The 26,568-nt window shown below is 38.4% G+C and overlaps 2 protein-coding genes across 11 annotated transcripts in view; both read left to right on the top strand.

The window, feature by feature from the left end:
• PDLIM5 (PDZ and LIM domain 5) overlaps positions 1–26,568 on the top strand; it is a 132,189-nt gene that overhangs the window by 72,096 nt on the left and 33,525 nt on the right. For 2 of the 10 annotated variants that reach the window (XM_080592165.1, XM_080592164.1), the window contains exons 5-9: positions 2,154–2,269; positions 6,389–6,406; positions 6,704–6,876; positions 8,475–8,511; positions 9,171–10,178. In XM_080592165.1, coding sequence (XP_080448291.1) covers positions 2,154–2,269; positions 6,389–6,406; positions 6,704–6,876; positions 8,475–8,511; positions 9,171–9,264 — 438 coding nt within the window. In that variant the 3' untranslated portion in view covers positions 9,265–10,178. Of the gene's footprint in view, positions 1–1,853; positions 2,270–6,388; positions 6,407–6,703; positions 6,877–8,474; positions 8,512–9,170; positions 10,179–26,568 lie in introns of those variants that run through there. The other 8 variants (XM_080592158.1, XM_080592166.1, XM_080592162.1 and 5 more) reach the window with 5 other exon arrangements.
• LOC308195176 (uncharacterized protein) lies at positions 10,853–22,244 on the top strand. Its single transcript, XM_080592167.1, has 6 exons — positions 10,853–10,876; positions 12,557–12,691; positions 13,434–13,550; positions 19,905–20,105; positions 21,063–21,149; positions 21,945–22,244. The coding sequence occupies exons 2-6, from the start codon at positions 12,687–12,689 to the stop codon at positions 22,102–22,104; spliced, it is 570 nt and encodes a 189-aa protein (XP_080448293.1). The 5' UTR covers positions 10,853–10,876; positions 12,557–12,686; the 3' UTR covers positions 22,105–22,244.

Raw genomic sequence — 26,568 nt, 5'->3', positions numbered from 1 at the left:
AGCACTAGCATTCAAACTTTCCTTTCAATATAACGTGCTTGATTTCCATGTGTTACATTAAGACTACTGCAACTTTTGGATCTGAGTGATATTTTTTTTCACTCACTCCAAAAAGAATCAAGAGACCTGGCAAATGATCATCAAAAAGGAAAAAAAAAAAAAGTGAATAAATGTTATCTTCCAACTTTTGGGACTTTTTTTTAGAAAGATAAAGCTGAAGTTTTTCTATATCCTTAAGAGAAAAACTGTAGTAAGTTTTTTTTTCATAGGCACTGTTTCTTTTTCTTCCTTTTTTTTTTTTTTTTTTTAATAGGCACTGAAATCCCCCTTTGTATTTGAAAGAAGCTTATCTAAATACAGAGTTTCAGAGAACAATTCACCTCACTTTACTTAGAGCCCTGGGGATTTATTTGTTCTTGACTTCTTTTAATGTTATGTCCTCAAGCAACAGTTTCAAAAAAACCCTTTTGATAAGTAGTCTATTTACAAACCTGAAAATGGTTACAAATGGCTGGCCATCCCTCTCATCAAGCATATACTGGAAAATCCTCTTAAGTGGACATAAATAATTGTATTACTGTTCTGCCAGACCTGATTTGAAAGGCACGCAGTTTGGCACTACCTTGTCAAAATTCAGCTTCTTGCAAAAAATAATAATAATAAAAAAAACAACAAAACAACCCACTGAATTAATGTTTTTTTGAGAGTTTTGATTTCATGAGTGTATATGGAGACTTCATTGGACAGACGGAATAGAAATAAACATTCTCAGATGCTAAAATGAGTTAGGGGGCTTCCTTCCCCCTCTAAGGCATCTCACCAAACTTGACAAACTACAAAACTGAACATTCACTGGACGGCAGTTGTCTCTGTGAACAACTTAGAGCTGATGCTTCCTCCTGTGTGTAAAAAATATTCTGTGGAGATTATGTTTAAGAAAAGCTGATAAAATATTCTGGAATAGGTTGGACAGTGTGAAAGGATTGTTTTTTTTTTTTCCCCATCTGCAGTTGCTCTAAAGAGAACAAATTTATAGAACGAGAGAAAAAGGAACAAATGGCTGCTCCCTCACATCTCTGACCCCAGGATAGCCACACTTTTGTTCTCACATGTGGCTTTAGTATGTCAGATGGTATCAGTCTTGCTCTTCTTCCATCTGGAAACTATAACCCATGTCGACCTTGAGTTACAAAGTTGTGACTCAGCCACTCAAGTGGCACCTTGTCCCAGTGTCTGAAGCAGGGATAGGAGCCAGCCTGTAGTTTGGCCAGGGAAGCCTTTGTCCTTGTAGTCGAGTGGAGTTGAAAAGCCAGCTTGGGCCCGAAGCACTAGCCTCTAATAAATGAGCTGAAGGGCCCCTCGTTCCTCCCTTGAGGCCCCTATCAACAAATCGATGTATAGTGTGTGTGCGTATGCATGCACATGCTGTTTGCATATTGGGAACGTGCATATCTTGAATTGGGTTTGAGAGGTGGAATGTGGAATTTAAAAAACACTAATTTTTTCCACATGAATTATCCAGTGGGTTTTGCAATGGTGTGGTTCTTCAGTTTGTCTTGAATTTGATTTGTGAGTTGTCTGTTCTGGATGTGATGTGAGGAGTTAGCATCATGGGATTTAATTTTGACTGACTGTGCATGCTTGGGTCGTTCCCTTTCCTAAATGCATGGCTCATTTTTTTCCATGTGTTTGTTGACAACACTCTTGGTAAAGCTTGCTTCTGTGATGTTCATTCCTCTTACTTCACACTAGGCAGGTTGCCTCTCTCAACAGCACTGAAAATATGTTCTGAGGAATGTGCATGTGGTTGGTGTGTTTTTGTGTGTGTATTTTTTTTTTTTTATCTCACATAGGAAGAACCTAAAGAAGTAGTTAAGCCTGTGCCCATTGCCTCTGCTGCTGCACCTAAATTCACTGCCACAGCCAGCGTGGCTTACAATAAGACCCCGAGGCCCTTCGGAGCTGTGACCTCCACAAAAGTCACCTCCATCCCATCACCATCCTCCGCCTTCACCCCAGCCCAGGCGGCGGCCGTGCCCCCCGCCCCGGCCCCGTTTGCTGCACCAGGACTGCATGTTAACGCCAAGCCTAACGCTGACGGGTGGCCACCCGCGCCGAGCACTGCTAAACCTGCCGTTAATGTCCCACGGCAGCCCGCCACGCACAATGCCGCCCCGAGCGGCCATGTCGGCGACGGTGCCCAGGAGGTGGCGGAGGGGCCGCGACGAGGATTCAGAGAGAACCAGGGTGACAGTAAACAGCAAAATGGGTAGGTGGGATTTTTTTTTTGCTGTGAGGGTCTTTTCCTCACAGGAAAAAAGCTGGGCTTATTCGAGGGCTGAGTAAAACACATCTGGGGTGTGCCATCCAATTGCCAGAAGCAAATCTCTGAGGAATAGCATGTCTTGGAAAAGGGGTGTTTTGAAGGGCTGAGTCTGTGAGGATTTAATACTGAAGCTATACCAGTTTATGGTATCACACCTAAATTACAGCAGACCACACCAAGATGGGTTGTATCACGATGTGTTTCGGACCTCGCAACAAGCCCAGCATTCATTTGGACACCTGTGTCTCACTGTGTCTGTTGGGTCCCAACATGGAGGCTGAAAGCAGCAGGCACTCGGAGGTGGAGAGTGGCCTGTCAAGAAGGATCAGTGACCTTTGATGTTGATCAGTATTGACCATCTTCTTGCTTTTGGGGTTTTCTTGGCTTATTTTCAGTCTCAAAAACTTAAAACCTGAAGGCTGTGGCTAGTATTTCCTATCCTTCAATGGAAAGGGGCAGGAGGAGTAGGCCCAGTGCCCATCTCATCTGATCTCCTCTGAGCCTAAGTATATGAAGAAACCTACAGAAAGGTACACATCCACATCAACTAAAAAAATAAATCACAGTTTCAGGTGGTCTTCTCATGGGGAGAAACACTTCTTTACACACCTATTCCCCTTATATTGCCGTACGAATATTTTCTATACACACATTCATATAAAGCTGCCCGTATGCATTTTATTTGACACCATTGCCATGGTGACTTTAAGGCTAGTCTTAAATAGATGATGGCAGGAGTCCACACTGCACAGAGATGGGATGAAAGCAGGAGATCCCAAGGACTTGCTTCTTGATCATACGTTGCCAAACTCTTTCTCCTTCTAGGAATGCTGCTTTACCAAGTAACACGTAAGGAGCCTTCAAAAGCAGTAATTAGTAAGGAAAAAAATGAGCAATAGCAACAAAATTAAGTCTCCTGGAAGGAAGTGCTGGAGGCATAAAGTAAGCACTTAATGATCAAGATAGGGTCACTGGGTGCACATTGGTACCTGCCCTGCCTTATGTTTAGTGAATGAATGATAGTGACTGAGGAGTATCATCACTGATAGGTTAGGAAATCCCTGTCTTGTTGCCAGCCATGCAGGTCTGGTTTGGGAAATCTTAAAAGCACTTCGAGCTGGGGAAAAACAAACAAACAAACAAACAGCAAGAACAACAAAGCATCAACTACAAATCAACAAAACTTTATTTTGCTATCTTTCTTACAGCAGAGTTTTAGCTAGACCTAAAGTATGACTTAAATACTAGTCTTGCAATCCTAAAGTAGAATACAAAAGCAAGTGAACAAAAAAACCTTAAAGTGATTATGTTGATCTGCAGCTACCCAGCTTGCTTAGTTTTACTTGTTTAAGCATCATTGTAGATGCTGTAGTTTGATAAATAAAACCATCTCCCCATTTTAAGTGGAATTGAAGATATTTTTTAAATATCAAGAAAGTTGAAGTTTAGAATAATTGATCAATCTCAAAAAAAAAATCCAGTTTGCTTCTGTTTTGTATTCCTTTTTTCAAAAACAAACAAACATGCAAAAAAGGACAACTTGTATATTTGCATCTTGTTTATAGTTAGCTCTGCTGAGCAAATACAATTCTCCAGACACAGTACCCTGTCATACTCAGAATTTTTGGTTTCTTCCTTCCTTCCTCCTAACTTCCCCCTAATCTCATTCAGGATATAAACTATTTGCCTTTACTTCAGGATGGGGAAGGAAGTTTTGTTTCCCCTGTTTACTCCTGGCATAAAAGAAGAGCAATTTGGCCTCACTAGGCTGTATACAATTATATTTTTATCAAGACCTTCTTGACAACTCTCACTTGAGAAAGTGCTTGCTGCTTAAAACAGGTAAGATGTCCATAGACTTCACTCAAAATTTTAGCTGAGCTGGACTAAGTTTTTCCATTATAGGTTCTCTTGATGGTTTAAAGTTTGACTCTGTATATGTGGCTTTGCCAGAGCTTGGATTTGGAAGATCCTATAATAAATATTTCAAGAAGCAAAAAATGTATTAATGAATGAAAACCTTTTTTCCCTTGCAGATAACAACAGTGACGAAGTTAGTATCAACAGCACTGGAGTTGAATTATGGTCGTTTTTCTTGTTGGAATAACCAGCATGTATTATTGTTTTGCAAACAAAACTATGTTATATAAAGCTCTTACAGAGTTTTATATTTAAATTTTGCAAAACAGCTTCAGCTTTTTTAGTAACTTCTTAGTGTAGCAAATGGTTTTGTCTGCATTGGAGATGATGTGATTTTGCTTTTCACCGTGTTAAACTTTGCAGCATTTTTTTTTTATTATCATTCCACAAAACATTCGTGTGGTGTTTGTGTGTATTGATAAATTCTTGCTGCACCTATGGCTAATTGGTGTTGGCAATACAACTAGTAAATGGTGAAATACAGTATAAGAGGACAAATGTCTTGAGGAGTATGGAACTAAGGGTCAGATGTTGAATTCATACAACAAAAATAATAGCAACATCTGTATATTGTGATTTATGTGATCTGTATTTTGTGATTTTATGAGATTTTATTGGCTTGTCATTTCTGCTCTTGCCTCAAGAGTGAGTCAAGTGAGTCAGTGAACCTGTCTCATTGAATATTCCTTTGTCTCTGGCACCACCTCGTGCCTTAGTGACTCATTACCATCAAGCCTTTAAAAAGGAAGTGGTGGGATCCGCAAAAGTGAGGGGAGAGAAATCAGCAGGATATTTTGTTTGATACCACCATCATCAGATGTGAAAGACTACTTATTTCACTGTGGTAGTTGCTAGAATGCAGTCATCTGCATGTAAATAATTACATTTCCATGTAACTCTACATCTTTAATGACTGCTTTAATTTTCAGATTTTATTCTTGCTATTAACTGTGTTGTTGCTTTACTTCATTTTCTTTGGATTTCTTTTACTCTGTCCTGGAAATACCACTGTTGTTTCTATCCCCCTCCCTCTTTTAGTAACCTGGATAAGTACATTTACTTCACTAATATTGTGTGTCAGTAAATTCAATCTTTGCTTTAATTTTGAATGATAGCTTTCATATCATTCAAGTGTTGAGTATTCTTTTAAGCTTAAGTATTTATTAATGCGTTCCACTGAATGGGCCTAATTCTTTCTTGTTGACAATAATGTACAACATTCTCATTCATATTTTCCACCTTTCTTTACTGGAAACACTTTGGACATTAAAAAAGCAGTGAGGAAGTAGTGGCAAAAACACAAGTTGATTTTTAAAGGTTTTCTTTTTTGTAGAATTATCTTTTCCTAGGAGCTAGTTTTGTACAAGTTATCTCCTGTAGACTTTGTAAAAATAAATGCACGTACAGAGGGCCTGAAGAATGAATGCTTTGAGATAACTAATACAGAATTTAGGAATAAATTAGTAGGAATCTTGGGTTCTTTCCCTTAACTGGTCAGTGCCTTTACTTGTTCTTTAGATCATTTACTTAAAGTAAAGCTTCAAAATCCTGTGTTTTCATAGGTCTGCTAGTCTAGGGACTGATAATAGCATGTAGGTTATTGAGGAGAAAAATTCCAGATGAAATCAACACCCTACTTGTTTGACTTTCAGAGAGAGTATCGAGCATCAATAGCTTCATGTTACGCTCTAGAGCATCGCTAGCTACATTTTCAAAATACACAGCTCCATCCCAGGTCGTACCAATTGCAAAAAACTTTGCATGCACTGGGTGACCTTGCACATACCTAGTGCTTTGCCTCCTGTGAACAAAGGGGAGAATTTGTCCAAGGCACTTAACAGTGTAGTCGATTAGGATCTGGTTTTATCAAAACAAAGAAATTCCCCTCTTATTCCTGTAAGGTACTCACCGTAAGTTAAATTCAAATTAAAGGCTGGGAGCTCTGTGCTGAGGTTTTCGTAGCGGAATGAGAATATCACTGCTTATTGGGTTTCAGTGTCCTTTCCCACGAAATTAATTCAGTAGAATAATTAGCTGTACTTTTGTTTCAAACTTCTTACTTTATTTCTTGTTTTCTTTTTCTCTTTTTCCTGTTTACACTGGGAAAACTTTCTCTTGCTGTCTTATTCTGTCATCTCCAAGGAAAATCCCACCCAAACGGTAAATGTTTAAATATGTAAATGTCTTGATAATACTGATTTTTACTGTTTCAAATGTTCCAGTAGTGAAACAAAGAAAAATATTTTAGTTGGATTAGAGTAATTATAAAACTGTATTTGGTTCAGAGAACTGAGCCTGCATTCAGATGTGCTTGTAGAGCTCACTGCTGTATCCAAACTCAGAAGCTGCCTTTAATCACTGTGAAAAGCCACATTTCTGACAATGTCTTTGTAGTTACCCTAAACTAGATGATTTGTGAAGTTTTTAGCTCACTATTCTCTTCTCTTTTTGATGCAGCCCCCCGCGGAAGCACATTGTGGATACCTATACGGAGTTTTACCACACCCCTACTCACAGCGATGCCAGCAAGAAGCGACTGATTGAAGACACTGAAGACTGGCATCCCCGGACAGGCACCACCCAGTCACGCTCCTTCCGCATCCTTGCCCAAATCACCGGCACTGATCACAGTGAGTAGTTTGATGTTAAAGAAATAAAAGTAATGGCCTTGGGGAGATAGGTGTTTTAAAACCTATTGGGGAGGGGAAATAATAAACCAATTCAGTCACGTTTATTACATTTCATCTCATGGATAATAAATCCAGTAGGGAGAATTTGGTGAGCTTTTAGAGGAAAACAGTTTCAGAAGACTACAGTAGGAAAATATTTTTATAAAACTCCTGCAATTGCTAAATACCTCAGGACATATACATTACCGGACATTATTCCTGTTTGATTTGGATTTTAATACATTCTAAATAAACCTTAAAAATACCCTTTCTACTCCTAAAGAAATTGGCAGATATGTATTTATTTCTTTCCCCTCTAGCACCATCACAAAGACAACACTTCTGTTCAAATTTAGTGCCTCAGAAAGTGCAAAGAAAAAATAAGGCTTTTTCAGGCATGTAGAAAATCTTTGATGGTCACACAAAGGTGTAAAGTCTGCAGTGATTTTAACCAATCAGAAGCACAAATCCATAGCTCCTCAGTTTATTTCCATTCTCTGTTTATGATATGTTACAATGACATGTCCTATGGACTGGAACTGAAAATGCAGAGGTGGTCTTTCCCAGTCATATAGTTTTACGATGAAACTTTAATTTCATATTATGCTCCCAGTTGTGATTTATTGTCTGTGATCTATAACACTGTAAAAGTTGTCAGAAGTGCCATCAGGACATTGGAGGTCTGTCATGTTCAGACTGGGACAGCTGAGGTGATTATTTCATTCTTCTGCTTTTTACAGCTAATACTAAAATAAGTTATTATTTTCCTAATACTAAAATTAAGGCAGTGAAGAAAATGGACTCCATCCCTGGGGGCAGATTTGATTAAATCAACTATCAGTTCTCTGGCAGAATTGCACTAGAGACCGATGATAACATCTCCCCAGTGAGGATTAATGTACATGTGTGAAAAATATTCTGAATTTGGACAGTTAACAGATTGCTTTGTGGTCCTATGTTGCACTAGTCTAGTAATGCATCATTATCTATCTTTGGATTCTCTTCATTAATCTGTTTTAAGGGCAGAATATGAGACCTGAATGTCAAATAATGTATCTGTGTTCCAATCGAGTATTGATAAATTAATCATGTTGGCAATTACTACAAGACCGTGATGGCAAGTATGTTTGCCGAACTTACAGCAGGGCTGAAATTTTACATTATCCTGTCTGCAGTCCCCCAGCACTGTGGCAGGTCATAGCCCGTCATCAAACAGACGCTTGGATTGTCACCTGATATAAACTCTCTGGATGTTTGTCCAAAAGAAATGCCTCCAAACTTCCACTCCTTTTCCCCCTTCTCATGCCTTTCTCGATGCCAACATGGACAGTGGGCCAAGGGACAGGACGGAGACCAGCGATTGCAATTGTGCTGGCAAAGGGGCTCTTGAAGTTTATAGACATATCTCATTTCCCTTAGGGCATATTTAGAATTGAGGAGTCCTAACGATCCTTGTTGTAATTTCCTACTTGGGTGAATGCTTTGGCACAGGGGAGAATCTTGGTGTTTGGTGGCGCTGTTAGTGCTGTAGAAAGTCAAGTTTTTCTGTTTTCTTGCAGTGAAAGAACCAGAACATGAAGCTGCAAAGAAGACTAAGTGAGTTGATGTTTTACATTATTACTTGAATACTTTGCATGTCTTAATTCATAACTGATAGTGTGTTACTTTTGCATTTGTGTGAGGTCTGGGTGTTTTTTAAATGTTGCTTCTTTTATTGCCGTTTACTTCAGCATGTAAAAATCAAGATCTCTTTCTGCATAGACCGGCCTTTTTAAATCTGTTTGTGCAGTCTGGTATTAATGTTTGTGCAGGAGTTTGAGCTTTTCCATAAACTTGGACTGGTTTGCTTTTCTGTTCAAGGTCAGCTTGTCAACATGTTTTCTTTTCCTAAATCTAACCAGGCATTTTTGACTTGCGAGGGTGGATCAGATTTCAAGATGTAGCTGGAAAATATTATCATTCTAGACTGTGAACGAGGGTCAGCTGTCTCCTTGCTTTGGGATAAGCATTGTTCAAAATGGGGACCAACTAGTGGCTAAATCTAACAGCTTGTGCAGTTGGTGGGAGTCTTCCTTTAGACTTTTAGACAGTGTTAGACTTTGCCTAACACTGGATCCAACAGTTTGAAAGACAGGAAGGAGATGTGTGGATATCAGTAGTGCATGGAGATTGCATGCTCACTTGTGAAACTGCTTAAGATAAACCTTTCTTTCTTTCTTTCTTTCTTATTTTTCTTCTGTCACTTCTTTCCACAGGGAAAAGGTTCCCATCCACGTCTTTAGCCCCAAATACACAAAATTACGTGACTGGCACCATGAAGTCTCAGCACGTGTTCTTAATGTCCAGTGATTTTACCCAAGTTGCAATAGCAAAATGCAAACACTTCCTTTCTTCTTTTCCATCTGCTTTGCAAAAAAAAAAAAAAAAAAGAAAAGGAAAAAAAAAAGAAAAACATATTTCACTAGCCTTACTGCGAGAGAAATTCTAGCCTTTTCTATACTTTTCTAACACTTTCCTACTGATGTATAAAAAATGAGATGAAAATGTTTTTGTGCTAATCACTAGTTGACAAAAAAAATACGTATTTAATGCAGAACAACTTGGGTGGTTGAATCTCTCAGAGAGGGAGAGGAGATGGCTGTTGCTGTTCTTTTTGCCTTAAAGGAGTCTTTTGCATTGCTAAGTTTGAGTTACTGTAGGTTGTTAGAAAGCAGATAACAGTGAACAAGAGAATAAGAAATGGTATTTCTTTGATTCGGGGGTGGGGAAGAGGATGAAGAGGGCTGTCTGCATCTACTTCGGACTATGGTACTTACCAGGATAACTGTCTTGGATTTCACTACATTTTCAATAGATCGATTTTAGAGTGGTTGTAAATGTTTTACAAAGTAGAGCAAGATGACAAGCTGTTTTTAATCAAATGAAAAAAAAAAAATGCCAGTTGCCAATCCCAGTACAAGCTTAGTATAAAGATTCTGCTGCTTTAAGTAGTAACTTGTTTATATCATGGAAAAATTAGAAAGAAATAAACAGAATGTTGCCGTGTACCTGTAAGAGCTTCAACACATAGCCTCTAACAGGAGCAAGATAAGACAGTAGTATTTATTTATTTCAGAGTGAATCTCTTAGGATTTCTTGTGTTTATAAAAGCTTCCTGGCTCTATCGTTCTCCTGTAAAATAATGTATTATAGTAGCTACACATTCATTAATTTATGCTTTCTGAAGCTTGAAGAGTATTTTAATAAAAGTTGCTTTTAACTTAGTGATGTCTCTTTTCTTTTGAGTCTCTTGGACTCCTCGAGTAGTCTTCTCATGCAAGGAGCTATAATTTCATTACACCTTCACAGGTTGTAGTAAGAGGAACAATTACATCCCTTCTGCATACTAGAAACAGTCTGAACTGTACAACAGTATCAAAGTAACAGTTTCTGATCATGTTAAAAAAAAAGTGTCTTTTTTGTATTTTGAGAATTGTCACAAGATTCACAGAAATTAATAAAATGTTTGACCTTTTGGGGGACTGCAGAAACAAGAACTTAGTTAAGTAAAGTTCACTGACAACTTTTGCAACGTTTTTTGAATCACAGAAGTTTCAAACCTCAAAGGTGAACTGTGATACACACATAAAAGCCCAATCATTTGTAATTACCTAATGCGAACCATTGCAATTGGCTTGTAGCTTGTGCAGCAAATCTACATGTTGTTCTGATGTAAGTGGTCCTGTGAATAGACTTGATGTTCACTGTAAACACTTCTGCAGAAATAGTAGGGTAGTGGTTTTTGCCTTTTTTTTTTTTTATTTCACAACTTGTGAGAACTGAAATGGATTGAGACCTTTGATGAAAGCATTTTAAGCTTGCGTTTCATTTTCAGATTGTTTATACTGACATACAGTACAGTAGCTTACTGTATTTGTCATTTTATCTTTAGGGAAAACCAAACAGAAAATGGAGAGCTCAGGTAATAGCCAAGTTATTTCACACTAACAAGTCACTGATGTGGATGCTTAACGATGCACATCATAAAGTAAAATTAAATTTTTACTAATGACAGAAAAAGTCTTCTCACATCTTGCACAACTTTTGGTTTAACTCCTTAGGGACAGATGTTGAAAATACTCACTGATAATTTCACTGAAGGCTGTTTTGATGAGAAGTGCCAATCAAATTGATTTTTCTCTGCCAAGAAACTCAGTTGTCTGAGTACTGTGTATTAAAACCAAGCATTTCTGAAGTGCACATATACTGCAATATAATCGTTTGACAGAATACTGTATATTAAAGTAAGAATGTAAAACTGTGAAAATTGTTCTACTGAGTTTAAAGAATTTCTTATGAATGGAAAGGAAGTCAGGAGTTTCACAGAATATCAATACAATGAAAACTGTGAAAGATTATCACTTAGATTTTCTGTGACGTTTTCTCTGTAGGGTTAGAATGGTTTAACCTTCAAGTATTTTTATATTTTGGAGATGTTCCTGAATGAGAGGTAATGAGAATACCTTCATGTTGCTATTTAACTTACCACTATGTTTATCTTTCTTAGTAGTTTTATCCCTTTGAAGGATGAGTTGCTTTGGTGAGAAATGGAAGAAAAAGCCTCTCTAAATAATCCAAAGCATAGAAGTCTCTGTTTTAATTAAAAGTAAATATAGACAGTCATGGAGTCTGTCTATGGTGGGTATGAGAATAGTTTGAGAAAGGCAACCTAATATAAATTCATAGTAACAAAACACTAGTTCCCAAAAATGTTATATGAATGTGTAAAACGGATTTCACTCTCTGCTGTAAAGTTGTCATCTCTTCACCCAGTATCTCCATTGCACAACACTTGTTGACATTAAATTTTGGACTTTGTTACTGTTTCCAAAACAATGGACTGCTTTTCCATTTGGATGTGGATAACATGCCTTAGCTCATGTCTGATTCCCAGTATGCGTCTGAACTTTGAAAAAATTTCTGAAAAATCCTGGTTTTGATATAAATGAATTTACTTAAATGTACGTGATCACCTAGAACAGAGAATATGACAAACACTGGAATAGAAATTTGTCTTCCATTAGTAATCTACAGACAATATCCCAATTTAATAATACTACAACTTTTCAGGCATTGTCTAAGATAAATGCCACATAGATATTTTTTAAAATTATTATTTATTCCTAAATTGCAGCCTGCTAGGGATATTTATGTGGATAATTTTCTTTTCCACTACTTCTTTTCAGACTACTTCTTTTCAGCACAGGAAATTGGAATAGAGAGCCCTCAGTGAAATGTGTAAATTGCAACTCTTAAGCAAGATACTTAAAATTTAGAAAGGCAAAGTCTAGCCTTTATGTAAAGCTGATTTGCATGTTTTAGGAACTGATTAGTTCTAACTGCACAGTACTCTATTTCAAAGTATGTTGATGTTCACTTTTAACAATCTAATTTTGAGCCACAGGTTTGGTTTTTGGCCTTAAAACATAAAGTCAACTCACTATTCTGAGTGAAGATGTGTCTGGATTTTTCCAGATCTGTAGTTCAGCTAATCCACAGCCACTGGAAAATATTTGTCCTACTCTTGGTCAGTACTGAAATAACCTGTCATAAATCATGTGATTCTTTTACTTTTCCCTTTGTGTTATAAATACCTGTAAAGCGTACCTGCAGATCTGCATAATGGAGCAGGAGCCCAGGATATTTCTACTAATCTGAGTAAAAACTCCGTAGCTACTCAGGCTTTGGAGATACCATCTGTATCAGAATTTCCATCCACACCTTTACCACCTATGAGGTCTGCTACCTGGTCTTTCCTAAATCATCTGTTCATTAATTCTTGGCACTTAATATGGGTCTCTGCTTTATTAAGATTCATAATTCTGCATGCTAATTTAAATAAAAAATAAACCTTACTTATGTGGCTACCTTAGTCTGCTCAAAACTTGTGCTTGTGACACCTCTACCTTGTAGTTCGCTTTTACTTTTGTGTATTGCAGTGAGATTTCTGGTGGGTGCTTTTCTTCAAGTAGAGAGCCTTCAGTGCAATATGTTTTAGATTATTTTCTGGTCCAAACTGGAAAAAAAAAAAAATATATATATATATATATATAAAAAAAATATTAAGTAATATATTCTCTAACCTTCACAAAACTAACATCCTAAAAAAGTTGAAGCAAAAAGTATATAAAAATTCAAGGAGTGAAATCCCATCATCACTTGTGGCTCTTTCTTTTCCAGTATTTCCTATAAGGTTTCCATCACATAGTACAATACCAAATATGTGTGTTCTATATTTATCAGTGTAAAATACTGCTTGGTTTTCTGAGTTTATAAGAAGCAGGACATTTCCCAACCTTCACTAAAAGTGTGACACATCTTAGCAATATTGTTCCTCATTTTGTCCCCTATTTGTATTTTGCTATGAACTGCATTTTTTTACAATTCACTTATGTTTTTGAGTACAATATCTTCTGTCCAGCTTACTGTTTCAGTATGGATTAAAAATCTCTTTGTGTGTTTTGTTACTGTGAATGGAGTGAAAACAGTGCTAGACCAGAATCTGCGTCTGCTTTTCTGCCGATAGCAGAGTCCTCCCATTGCAGTGCTCCCTCTCCCAGACTTGCTGAACATTTTGCCACAACATCTTCGGGGAGGTAAATCATTCAGAGGTGGTTTCCGTTCAGTTATGATCTGTCTATATACTGTTCTAGCCCAGATTTTGTTATCTTAGGGGAGAGAGGGTTGTCTGTCATTCACTTAAAAAAGGCTTATTAATGTTCTGTTCATTAGGGATATTCCTGGTAATGGTAGAAAGAGGATGGCGAAGAGCAGTAAAATAAAGCTGAGCAGATTCATGAACAGTTTCATGGAGATCTGTTAAAAAGACAAAACCCATAGTGCATATCGATATGTTGTCAGTGGAGTCCCTCCCATCTCCTGAGGGGCATAATGGTTCGCTCAACTCAAAAGTAATTCAGTGTTGTTTATATTTTTCTAACATACAGAAAAGTGCCTTTAAAAATAGTATTAATTTTTTTAAGGAGGAGGATGTTTTTCGTAACACTGTACTGTACTATGATGCCATCAAAGAACACAAAGTTATCTGGAAAATATCCTAACACTGGCTTTGGATAGATTCACTGGCAGTGAAACTTGATGTTTTGGAGGTCATCTTTGGGTGTAAGGCTGTGACAGTAAATTTTTTTTAACACTATTATTGAAAGTAAATAACGTTTTCTGACAGATTCTGTATCATAGTTCATGAGGGATTTTTTTTATTTTATGTTTTCCTTTCAGATAGCTAATGTTCATTATACACACACATCCACGAAGTTCTAATACTAAACAAAGCTGCTGCTTAAAAAAAAAAAAAAAAAAAAAAAGAAAGAAAAAAAGAGATTCTATTCTTTTTCTTCCTGTGTGGGAATGAGAGAAGAGAAATGTTTAACAACTTGAAAAGATGTTTTGTCTTAGGGTGGGTTGCGCTAAGTGCTGTTTCCTGTCCTTTACTTCCAGTGCAATGTTTAAGATACTCTTAATGAAGAACTTGTGCTTAACCACATTGGCACTTCTTTTTGTGCTAGGTGATTATCAGAGTACAGGTGGACTTAGCAATCTGAAAAGAGGGCTTTTGGAGGAGGACTAGCACTTTTTTTCACATTTGACCCCCCAAACTGACACTTTTGCACACTTTATTCCCATCCTTGGGAATGATGAAGGGCTGGTAGCTTCATCAGGGACCCCAGCACTGACTTCTTGTTAACATTCACCTGCAAGTCTTGATAGACAGACACACAGACACACTCACACTCATGCATGTACCCCTTGTGAGTAGTCTTTATTCCTTTTCCCCTTTTAAAAATTGCCTGTTAGTGTAAGGATTCATCTGGTCCAGTGTCTTCTGCCTTCCTGACTGGCCATAGAGATGCGGCTTCAAATCATAGAATCATAGAATATCCTGAGTTGGAAGGGACCCTTAAGGATCATCAAGTCCAACTCTTGATACCGCACAGGTCTACCCAAAAGTTCAGACCATGTGACTAAGTGCACAGTCCAATCTCTTCTTAAATTCAGACAGGCTCGGTGCAGTGACCACTTCCCTGGGGAGCCTGTTCCAGTGTGCAACCACCCTCTCTGTGAAGAACCCTCTCCTGATGTCGAGCCTAAATTTCCCCTGCCTCAGCTTAACCCCGTTCCCGCGGGTCCTGTCACTGGTGTTAATGGAGAAAAGGTCTCCTGCCTCTCGACACCCCCTTACGAGGAAGTTGTAGACTGTGATGAGGTCTCCCCTCAGCCTCCTCTTCTCCAGGCTGAACAGGCCCAGTGACCTCAGCCGTTCCTCGTATGTCTTCCCCTCCAGGCCTTTCACCATCAAATCAAATGTATTAAACCATATCCAGAGTAACTGTTTCACAGACAAACAGAAGATAATCATCAGGATGATGACACGGTCATTTAAATTCTGGACAGCAACCTGAATTTTAGTGATCCTGCTCAGGAAAGTGATGTATCACGCTAGGTCAGATATTCTTGTCCTTGCAGTTTATAAGGCACGACAGGACTGCTTGCAGTGGTAACGTAAGAGTACTGTGTTAGCACAAGAAGTCTCTCCAGTTGGGTAAGTTCTTCATCTGTGGTGTGACTGACAAGGTAATATAGGATGGTTTTGGAGTTTTGAGGTTTTTCTTTGCCCAGGATAGATTGTCTAGTAGGTTGCTGCCATGCTCTTCACTTCCCTAAAGAGCAGAGTTCACTTTCAGAGACACTCAGTTTGATCCATTTGGCGTTATCAAAATTTCGTTATTTGTGTAACTGGTTTGGGAAGACTTCAGCTTCATCACAAGATGTCAGTAGGTCAGGGGTAGGCACAGGAACAGCTTCTGAGTAGCAGATAGCATGGTCATTTGCAGGACACCATGGGGCAGCTTAGATCCTTAAATAGTTCACAGTAACCGCAACAAACAAAAGCATATCTCCACTAAATTTAACTTTCTTGGAGGACTTCCTACTTTTCAGCAGTTGTGCTTGATAACAAACAGAAAACCCCTTGTTTTATTTCACAAATATTTTGCACCTTCAGCTCTACCTGGCTCTACAGTGCAGGTTGTGCTCCCTTGGTGTCTGACCGAAGTGCATACTCAAGAGAAATGCAAACTGAAAAAATAAGGCTTCTGTGTGTTTGAGCAAGTAATATCATTGTGCCTTCTCTTGAATATTTCTGTTCTTTGCTAACGAAATGCAGTCCCTAGAGGGAAGAAATAAAAAGCAATTCAGCAATCGGTTTTCATCTCTACCAGTGAAAATATAGTATGATGACACATACCGAACTGCAGATGCCTTGCAGGTACTGGCACAAATACCATCTTCTGAGTACTGAGAAGTTCTTAGTTCCAAATCTTTCCAAAGTTCCAGTTCTTTCCGAATCCTAGCTCTGGATCTGTGTCCAGTGAGAGGCAATTCAAGCCCACCGTCTTTCTGGACCTATGGCTACAAGTTTATTATAGGTTAACTTAGCAAGCAAGCAGCTTGAGCCATGGAAAACTGGGAAAGGACAATTCCACCCCTCTCCATCCATCTGCCTAGTTCGAGGTTCTTGTTTGATCTGGAAATTAAAATACTGTTCTTTGCCCCAGTTTCATTTCTTATTTTATTTTATTTTATTTCTTTGTTATAGTCATTCAAAGATGATGGAGAAGGTGGAATTTAATTGAAAGTGTGGAGGATTTGTGGGAGGTTATTTCCAGAAAGACTTCTGTGTATAGCTTATATCACAGGTGTGTAAAGGAATCTGGAAGGGACTCCCTTTGTAGCCTGGCTTCCTCTTATCTTACTGAACTCTTGCATGGATATTCTCCTTCGCAGACCAGTCAGACTCAAGGTATAGTGCTTGTGTGCCTAACTGAAGCTCTTATAAAACAAATGAATTCTGGCATTTTGTTTTGGTTTTGGAATACAGAAATAGTTTAGCATGATTTTCTTTCTCATTGATTTCCCCCCCACATTTTTCAAATGCATTATATGGCTAAGTTTTCAAACTGCTTTAAGCAAGATATGAATCTTCTCTTTTCTTTCTTTCTATTTTTTTCCCCTCCTTAAGCTAGGTACACTTTGAACATATCTTAAGGCAGGTTTGTATCAACATTTGCATTCAATTACTGTGCATTGGGATAAAAAAAAAAAACACTGGAGGGGATGGCAGGATACACATACAGATAGTCTTTCTGTCTCTTGACAGAGATACGGATGACCAGCTTTTTACAGAATGAATCTTTCTTCGGAAAGCTTTCTGAAATGAGCTATGAAAGACTGCGTGGGACTACTGTTTTGTGCTGTATCACCTGGCAGCCAGTGCTCTCCTTGGAGCAGATGTTTAGATTATTTCTGCTCGAGGCAGCACAATTATCATTTCAGAATTTGTATTCAGTAGGTTCTGCTATGTTACAAAGATTGTTACTGAATACAGTTTTTGAAATATCAGAATTTATTTTATCAATGTACCTTTTAAAAAACATTTAATTACAGTTATATTTCGCAGCCCCTGTTAGAAGCAAGCTACTGATGTGTTAGGTACTATGCAACTTGTTCCTCACCATCGTGTGGTACAGCCACAGTTACAAGATATTGAGACAGTTTGCTTTTTTCTCCTGCTTTCTCTCCTAGTGCAAATTCATTTCAAATATCACATGTGATATTAAAGAGGAGATTGATAAACTGGTACAGTGGTTAATATACTAATTTGAGGCAAAATTATTGTAGCTGAAACTAATCTGAAAAGGTGGTTCAGAATGAGAGCCAACATATGTATTCAAGCAGTAAAAATGTATAGGAGTATTTCCTACTCAAGATGGGCAGAAATCTGAGCAGCTTTTGCAGAGCTGGAGAAGGAAGGCTTAGCGTAGAGTGTGGGAAGGAGAACATAATTACATAAATTGCATGATCCAGTCAAAGCTATATATAGTTTTGTTTCTCTCCTCAGATGAGAGGCCATTTGTATAGCAAATATATTTGGTGTTTATGTTTTGTTATTGAGCTGGTATTGCTACTTAGAGCACTCCTTAGGATCCAAAGCTGATCTCCAAAAATCCTGTATTGTATAAAATGGCAACTATCAGAAATCCATAGGGACTAATTGCTGGGTGCCGTGTTAGATTTTTAATAATGCAGGTATGGGCCATCCAAAGGCCAGCCTAATTGCTCTTGCCACTAAAGCCCCACGTTTACTGTCAATGACTGGCATAGATGTTTATTTTCCTAATGGGCTCCATCTTTTCTTGGCTGAAGCTCTGTGATTTGTACCACCCACTACTGAACCACCAAGAAGGGAGAAAGCTTGCTGCGAAATGTGTGATCTGGATTTCATTACTGGCTTAAAGCTCGGCTTACTGCTTATAAGGCAGACTCCATCATATAGAGCATAATACCTTTTTTTTTTATTGTCATTTTATTTCTTTAGCGAAAGCTTAAACTGGTCATACGGCAATATAGTCAATTACTATAATTTATAGTGTATTATTACTCAATTTTATATATGCAGTATCCCCCTATAAGCTTAACAACAGTGAAATATTTAGGATCAATTACAGCCTTTCCAGGAAGTTTCAAAAAGTCACCTTAAATAGTCATCCTGGCAACTTTAGACTCTGTAAACCACAGAATCTGGCACTTCCTGAGGAATAAAACTAATATAAAGCAGATCTAGTGCCAGCAAGTCTTTAGACTGCTCTATTATATAAATGCTTTTTACAGGCATACAGACCTACTTTTATCGTTTCATTAATGAAATTATTCCTGATAGTCATAAACACAAAGAGTTAGTTTTAAATAGTAAGTATCAATCCAGATTTTTGTTGTGTACATTCTGATTAACAGACAGCCAAGAATATTCTTTGCCGAAACTGTAGTCTCCAAGAGTCTTTTCTTACTCCTTTTCTCACTGCTGCCAAAGCAAGTCAAAAATGGGAGTACAAGTTTGTATGTCTGAATAAGATTTGGAGTTGGCTTGCTGTCTGCTTGCTCTCCCTTTAGAGCACATACCCGGTGTGATTCATTCCTCTTCTCCTAGCCTACTTCAAGCCCCTTTTTATGACTTACAAAGCTTCACAAATATGTTTTATGGAGTTATGGATGACTTGAGGGCAACTGCAGAAAAGGCCAGAATTTCTGAAAACCCCTGTTTTGTTGTGAATTGTTTTAACTGCTGCCGTACTTTCCTAAAGTCAGCCAGATCTCCTTTTTGGCAGATTTGACATCTGCATCAATTTTCCTAAACAGATTGCCTCATCACATTTGTAATGCAAAAGGGAACCTTGCAAAGACAGGAGCTGCTCATTTAGTTGGAAAACAATGTCAGGCTGGGGAGAGCAGGATGTTCCAGGCTACCTGAACTGAAACCACCAGACCCCTTATGGTTGTCTTTGGTTACAAGCAAGAGGAAGTAAAATATAGGGGGAAATATTGCTTGGCGAATGCTAATTTTCTTTCTGCTTTCTCAGACTTAAGAAAACTTTTGTTTGAGAATCCTTTGGAAGCCTGTCCCAAGTGTGCATCTCATCCCCCTAAAATTGGTCAGGTTTTAAATATCTGAATCCAAGTAGCCACAGTGTCTAAAGTGTGATCTGCTTATGCTAGGTAGAGTTTTTAATATACTTGTATTCTCATTCAAGTATATTGTATATTTTTAGAGTAATTACTTTGAGCTACCCAAATAGTTTGTTTTTGAGGTTAAGCAAGACTAGTTTTAAGCTTTCAAGCTTCAGCTCTAAAAAATGTCCCAAAGAATCCATTTCAGAATGGTCTAATTCCTCGACGGTGAATGTTTGGTTCCTAGGGAAGAAAAAGAAAGCCCTCAAGAGCTACTTGCTTATTCTCATTATAGAAGTTACAAGAAGACCAGCTAGAAGGAGTTGTCCATTGCTGTTTGGTATTTTTATATCAGATGAGAAATCTGAATATTCCACTGAGTATGTAGTCTCATTACAATTACTTCTTGTCAAACTAAAACCATCTAGGAAAATAACTCCCGAGTTGCCTGCTCCCGATTCAGCAATCCTTCTGCCAAGCGTAGCTGATACAGAGCCTCCGCTCCCTGCTAAGTGCAGCGTGGCCACGCAGACCCCGGAGCCCCCTCTGCCCGCCCCTGCAGCTGTGCAGCCACCTTTTCCAGCCCCATCTGTGGAAACGACTCTCGTGATGCCTCCCCGTCCTGCCAGGTACAAGGATACCCACCACAAAAAGGCACAATTGAAACTCTATTTTTGCTTACGGTTTCACCTGATTTTTTCGATGTCAAGGTGGAGCAGTTCACAGGCATCTCTTGACTCTCATGCTGCTCCGGAAATTTGCATAACAGTTAGCAACTAGAGTAGCTATTAGACAAAAATTGGAAAAGTAATTCCGAAATCATAGTGGCCTTTAGATAGAGATGGAGAAACTAAAGTCATGGGTGGGAGATTTGATAGGAAGGTGACTTTGCTGAAGGAAGTTGATGACATGAAGTGAATATGTGGTACTGGAGCATGGAAGGAAAGGGTGAAATAAGATTTTGGGGGAAGGTGTAGCACAGTGTGAATAATACATGGTTCTTTGATGTTAAGCATTTGGACTTGTTAGTGTTAGGTCAGAGGTTGGACTAGGTGATCTTGGAGGTCTCTTCCAACCTAGACGATTCTGTGATTTTATTCACATGCCTTTCAGAGGTTTGCCACCCTTGTTATAATATGCACATTTTTGAATTGACCAGTAGGCTGAAGTTTCTGGAGAAAAGTACAAGTGTTAACTTATGAAGTGACAGGACATCAATTATTCTGACTGGTTACCAATAGGGAAAGACAGCTCCCATCACCCTCACCCCTCCAAAAAAAGAGGGTGGGTAGAAAAATAAGAAAAATCCTTATTGGAGAGGGCACTGCATACAAGAATGGGGATTTGGGTATCTGGGTTCATTTAGTTTTAAGAATCCATTTGTTGAGTCTTTCTAACATGCAGATTGGCATGCTAGTAATTAATAATCAGTGATATTAAACCATACCTGTTCTTTTTTTTTTTTATGGCTAAAGAGGGCTTTTAAAAATCCTTGAATGAATTCCTCCTGAGCTTTAGTTACCATTGCCAAAGGCATAATAGGTGTTCGATTAATGACTTTTTTTTCTCTTACTGCTTTTGGCCAGGCATGATGCATCTATGTCTCCTTGTGAAACAAGTTCTTTCAGTAAAATTTCAAGCTGTCAGTCTAAACCATCCTTAAGTCATTCAAGGTAAATCTTTTAAGGTATGGGTACAGCAAACTGCCTAGGTGTAAGCAAGGTTTTCAGGCAGAATTTCTGCATGTAAATCCAAGAAGCAATGTAGTGTATAGTTGTACAAATTGAATTGTTTGGAGTTTTTTGTTCATTTCTCAAGAGATTTAAAAATACACAGCAATTGTGTGGATAATCTTGAAATTTTAAGATAGAGGTGGGGTTATGGATTCAGTATTGTAGAGATGGCTTCGGAGCCAGCACATTTTTTCATGGCTCTTGCCTCTTCACATTCCTTCTAATTTAGGTAATAATTAGGGGATATGCAAAGGGGCGTGAGGAACATGCTGAATTTTGAAAAAGTGGCTAAAAATATACCTGCTGAAGTTGTGTCAGCAAATATTCCAAAGTTTTTTGTGTTTATTATTTATTCTGAAAAAGCAGGGGGAGGTAACTTACTTTCAGGCCTCCTTCTGTCAGTACCATGCAGAATGAGTTAGGTCCACATGGGCCATCAGTCATGGGCAGAGGGTTCAGTGGGAAAAACCCAGGGGTGAGAGAGAGTCTGGGATGAGCAATTTGAAGGCTGATTGATGCTGATCACTGACTTGGTGAATGCAAAGTTTTATTTGTAGGTAAAATCAGCATTGCTTCTTTCTATGTTAGTGTTCAGGGGGCTAATATGTTGCCCTGACATCTCTGTGAGCTGGGAACCTACAATAGCATCACTTTCTGGTGGTTAGTGCAGTCTAGTATTGTAGTCTTTCTCTGTCAATCTGTTCTGCTTTCTCTGTTTTCTCTGTTGGTTCAAAGTTTGTGTGCTAGAACAGTACTGCTGGGAAGTCCTCTGGGAAGTCTGCCCAAGCCTGGACCTGCTCCTGTTCCTGTTTTTTCTCCTTTCAAGCAGAGATCAAAAATTAAGAGCATGGCTGCTGCTGCTGTGTCTGCTGCCATTGCTGTCCGGGCCAGGTAGACATCAACTTTAAATGGAACATTTTATAGCTTAGTTTCAGAAAGTTCAAGCTCAGATGAGAATAATTGGTCCCTGGCAAGACTGCAAAATCAGCTCTTTCACAATAGCAGGGTGGCAACTCCTTAGAATATGTCCAAGGCTCCTGTGTCCTTTTAGCTAAGCTCCAAACTGCTGCTCTGAACCTTGGTGAATAATTCTGCTTTTCTGATCCTCACGATATCCATGTTACTGTTCAGTCAGTAAACTAATTGAAAATAACAGTTAAGTGATATGGGTGCGAAAGAATAATCTGTATCTTTAAATAGCTTTTGGATGCTGAAGACAATAGAGAGTTGCATCTATGTCTTTATTACATTACTCTTTATAAGGGGTTATTAAGACCAATGGTCTCAACTTTGTTGGTCATACACCTCAAACATTTAAAAACAAAATAAAAATTTGAATGTGCACTCCCAATATGTGTATTTATTACTTTCTAAAATATTAGTACAGTAGGTCATGCGTATAGTTTATGTACATTATAAAACATACACAAAAGCAGAAATAAGAAAAGATGAGAAAAAGATTAAATAAACGCCTTTTTTAATGGTAAAAAATACATGCTTTTCACTCCGCAGTGGGATTTTCTGGCACATCGGAGTGTGTGCCCACCACTTCGGAGACCACTTCTTTAGATGGCATTTCTAAGTCAGTCATTCCAGGTTCAGTTTATCCATGCTGCTGTGGAACTTGCAGAACTTTTCATTTATTTGGGTTTTCAGTTAGTCCCAGCCAACTTGAACTCTGTTTAGTCAGCGGGTTTGTTTACACGGTCTTTTTAAATGCTTGTCAGACTCTCTGAACCTAGCGTCTACCGTTCGCTTTTGGATGCCCTGCTCATCACCCCTGTCACTAAACCTCCTCTGCAAGCCCTTGGGCCCTCCAGGAAGTCAACAAGTGCTCTGGAGCTGCAAAAGAGCAAAAGGTACCATCTGAGTGCTGCACATGGTTGGCACTGAGGACTCACAAGAAACCGGCTTCTCCTTCAAAGCCTGTTTCTATCATCTGCACATTTTCAGCAGTCTGCTTGTTGTGTTTTTTGGCATGATGTCCCCTGATCCTGAATCCTGTTGGTTTCACCTCTTTGCAGAACTAATCTGCACCTTGGTCCTGCCAGTGCTGTTTGTGCAAATCCACCCTACTAAGCAAAGGTGTACTCACGGGTATCTGGTGAACTTCTGAGATGCACGATGCTGTGTGTGTTTCATCCTGAAGCTCACGGGGGAGGCACTGTCACTCTAAATAGCTGACTGGAGAAGAAACAAGATATTCTGGCTCGAAACCTCTACCCAGATGAATTATTTGCAACAGTTCTTTGAGCAAGCAAGCCGTGTGTTAGGCTGTGAGGGTGCTCCTGGAACAAAGAGCTGCTATTTTTCAAAGCCCATTTTTAATGTATGAAATCAAATAACTGGCATGTGGTGCAGCAAATAAGTGTTTTAAAAAATTATTTGCTGTCTAGACTCTTTGTTCCAACATTGATTCTGTTCAGTGCACAGGACTTCTTGTTTCCTGACTGCAGCTATGTTAACACTACCTCCTGTGAAAAGCTGCTTTTATGTAACTGACTTCAACCTCAAAGGAGAGAACCTTTGGGGGTATTTTAAAGGACAGTACATAGTAAGTTGTGCAAGGGAATAAATAATCTGTGTATTTTCATGTACTTACTTGCATTTTCACAAGAATAATACCCTTAAGGAGATAAGGCCCAATTAAAAATAGAGCTGAGATCCACTTGATGTAAAAAAAAAAAAAAAAAAAAAAAAAAAAAAAAGTCACATGTCAGTTCTTTGCCTCCTGTTCCATGGCTTGCAGGGTGACCTGAGTCACTAGAAAAGGCTAAAGCAGCCCTGACTTCAGGGAGGAAAATGGTGATATTAGACACACACAGATAATCTTACATTTTATCTTATTTTATTTTATTTGTCTGTGTGTGTGTGTTCTTGCATCCAAAGGGAAATCTTCTGTAGCAATTCTGATATCTGTGTACCACAGGCAAAGTCCAGGACATGCTGCCAGCACACCTTCAGTCTTGATCTATGCTCTTTGTTTGCTGATATTTTAGTAAAGAAAATAATGGCAGTGAAAACAAATTCTGATTTTCCTTTTTTCCTTCACTCACTGATGTGCAGAGTTTGTGGTATAAGCTACAAATGAAGTTAGATTGTTACAGGAGTGTAAGCATTTGCCTTGCTGACTCTGAAGCTGTCTTTATGTTTATGCATCTTTTGCTCATGATACAGGGAGAAACATATTGGGGTGATAATTTCTACTTTCCTTGTTATCAACTGCCAGTGCCGGTAAGGAAGAAGAGGTTGCCAGTAGATGGAGCCATAGAAACGAGGCTTTGTGCTGCCTCACGCCAGTGAGAAAAGGAGCACAAGCTCACTGGATAGATTGAGAAACATGTAGCAAAATTAGAGATAAAAGACAAATTATGCTTACAATTCACTGTCAATAAGTACATATTCTCCTGTAAGTTCAACACATAGCAATCAAAACCAATCAATTATGTCAGAAGGAGAAAAAAATTATAATGCCGAAAAAATATTTTAAACAGCAGCTCACTTCATCCCACAACGAAATAGCTGGTAAGGAAATAGAGCTGAAATTTTATGTCCATAAAGAGCTGAGGGTATGACATAACATAAATTGTTACTACTTGAGATGACATACACTAACTTGTTCAATACAACTGGCACAACCAAGACAGCCAAGTAAATAAGCTTAAACAACTTCACATTTTGTGTTTTCCATCTCTTTGTTAAAATACCTTACATGAAAGGGTAGTTTATCTATTTTACTGAGGTAGCGTAGTTTTGTTTGCATTATCTTCAGGGAAAAACTCAAGATGGTTGCAACTACAGCAAAAGCAGGGCTTAGGTCTTGTTCTGCAGTAGAGTTTCTTTGGAAGTATTTCTATTTCATACCTTTCACTTCACTGTCTCTATTTCGAAAAGCTTGTTGTCTTAAACTTTGCTGTACTGGGTAGCTGCCAGAAAACTTGGCTTTTTTCTGACTGATGCAATATCACTTATTAACTGGCTTGAAGTAGTGTTGAATATCCACATATTTTCTTCTTCTCCCAGATCCCTCAGAAATGTTTTTTGTTTTGTTTTTGTATAGCACAGCCATGCAATCTTTCACTAATTTAAGTTCATCCTGTTAACAATAGAGCCTTAAGTTTTATGGTTTTGTGGTTTTTTTATTTTTTCCCTCTTTTTTTTTTTTAACTTACATATATAAAGCAAAATAAATGTATTTAATATCTTACATTTCCAAGAATTGGAGGTCTTGCCTAAAATTAATTCATGTGGCAAAAACTCAAGTTTTGGGAGACATTAGCAGAAATGGGCATAGACATGACTTTTGCCTTATGTACCTGACACAATGCCATGTAGAATTACTTGAAAAAAGGATAGTCTGGTCTTGTGAGATAATCACCAGGGTTGACCCTGAAAATATTTAGTCTGAAAGAAGTTTTGAATTGTTTCTGTGCAGACCACTGCTTACGTAAGGGTTACATATGTCCTTACTGCAGTTCCGTATGGAAATACTTCCACCCACGTGACTTTCCCTGCTCTCTCTTATTTTATTTTGCACTTTCTACTTTCTTGCAAGCTACTGGAACACTGTTAGGCTAACACAAGGTCTAAACACTGTTTTTATAAATTGAATGAGACCACGGGTTTGCAGTAGGGATAGGAACAAGATCAGCACCTTTCTTGTCTTCTGTTTCTTTCTTGTTGCACCAGATAGTCCTTGCAAAAAAGCATATGTGTTCCCCCATTCATGTGGTTTTATCACCGTTTTCATGCCTAGCTTTTTCTGATCTTCTGATTTTCGTGTGTATATTTTAGAGGTTTATTCAGATTTCTGGATTATGCTTAATGCCTGCTTGGGATGAAGATAACCAACAGGCAGCAATATTTAATGCAAGGGAAATTTTACTTGTTTGTTAAACTATTTTGGTTTTAGAAGCCATAAAGCATGAATCAAGCCTATCACATTCCACATAGTTGTGCCAGAAACCGGCAAGAGTGATTTGCTAAGATTTGCTAACTTTTTTTTTCTTTCTTTCTTCTTGTCTTGTTTTTGTCTTAAAAGATTTAGTGTTCTTAAGGGAAAATAACCTCACAGAATTCCTGGCCATGTGAAGAAAGCATTTACAGACTCATAGATATTATATGACCTTTCCTGTCAGCAGGCTTTCTCAGACCCTGAGGGACTTGTTCCTGATTCACGCGGTCATTCTGGACAACAAGCAGGAGTTAAAATATCATTTGTAATCCAGAGAACTATTAGGAAAATGCTTATGTACCAGACTGAGCTGCTTGTACCCATTGGGGTTCGGATGATGATATTTACAGACGGATACCCTGGTATCTTGGACTTGCATTAGAGAAAGTCCTGCCAAGCCTATAG

This window comes from Anser brachyrhynchus (genome assembly GCF_964034855.1).
Source record: "Anser brachyrhynchus genome assembly, chromosome: 4".
Taxonomy (NCBI): Eukaryota; Metazoa; Chordata; class Aves; order Anseriformes; family Anatidae; genus Anser; species Anser brachyrhynchus.
This window is presented reverse-complemented; position numbering and strand designations above follow the sequence as displayed.

What these genes read in the sequence shown, in the direction of transcription:
- LOC308195176 (XM_080592167.1), top strand. An exon ending in ATGCCTCCCCGTCCTGCCAG is followed by an intron (nt 20,106 to 21,062) that starts GTACAAGGATAC and finishes GCTTTTGGCCAG; the next exon opens with GCATGATGCATCTATGTCTC. An exon ending in CCATCCTTAAGTCATTCAAG is followed by an intron (nt 21,150 to 21,944) that starts GTAAATCTTTTA and finishes GTTGGTTCAAAG; the next exon opens with TTTGTGTGCTAGAACAGTAC.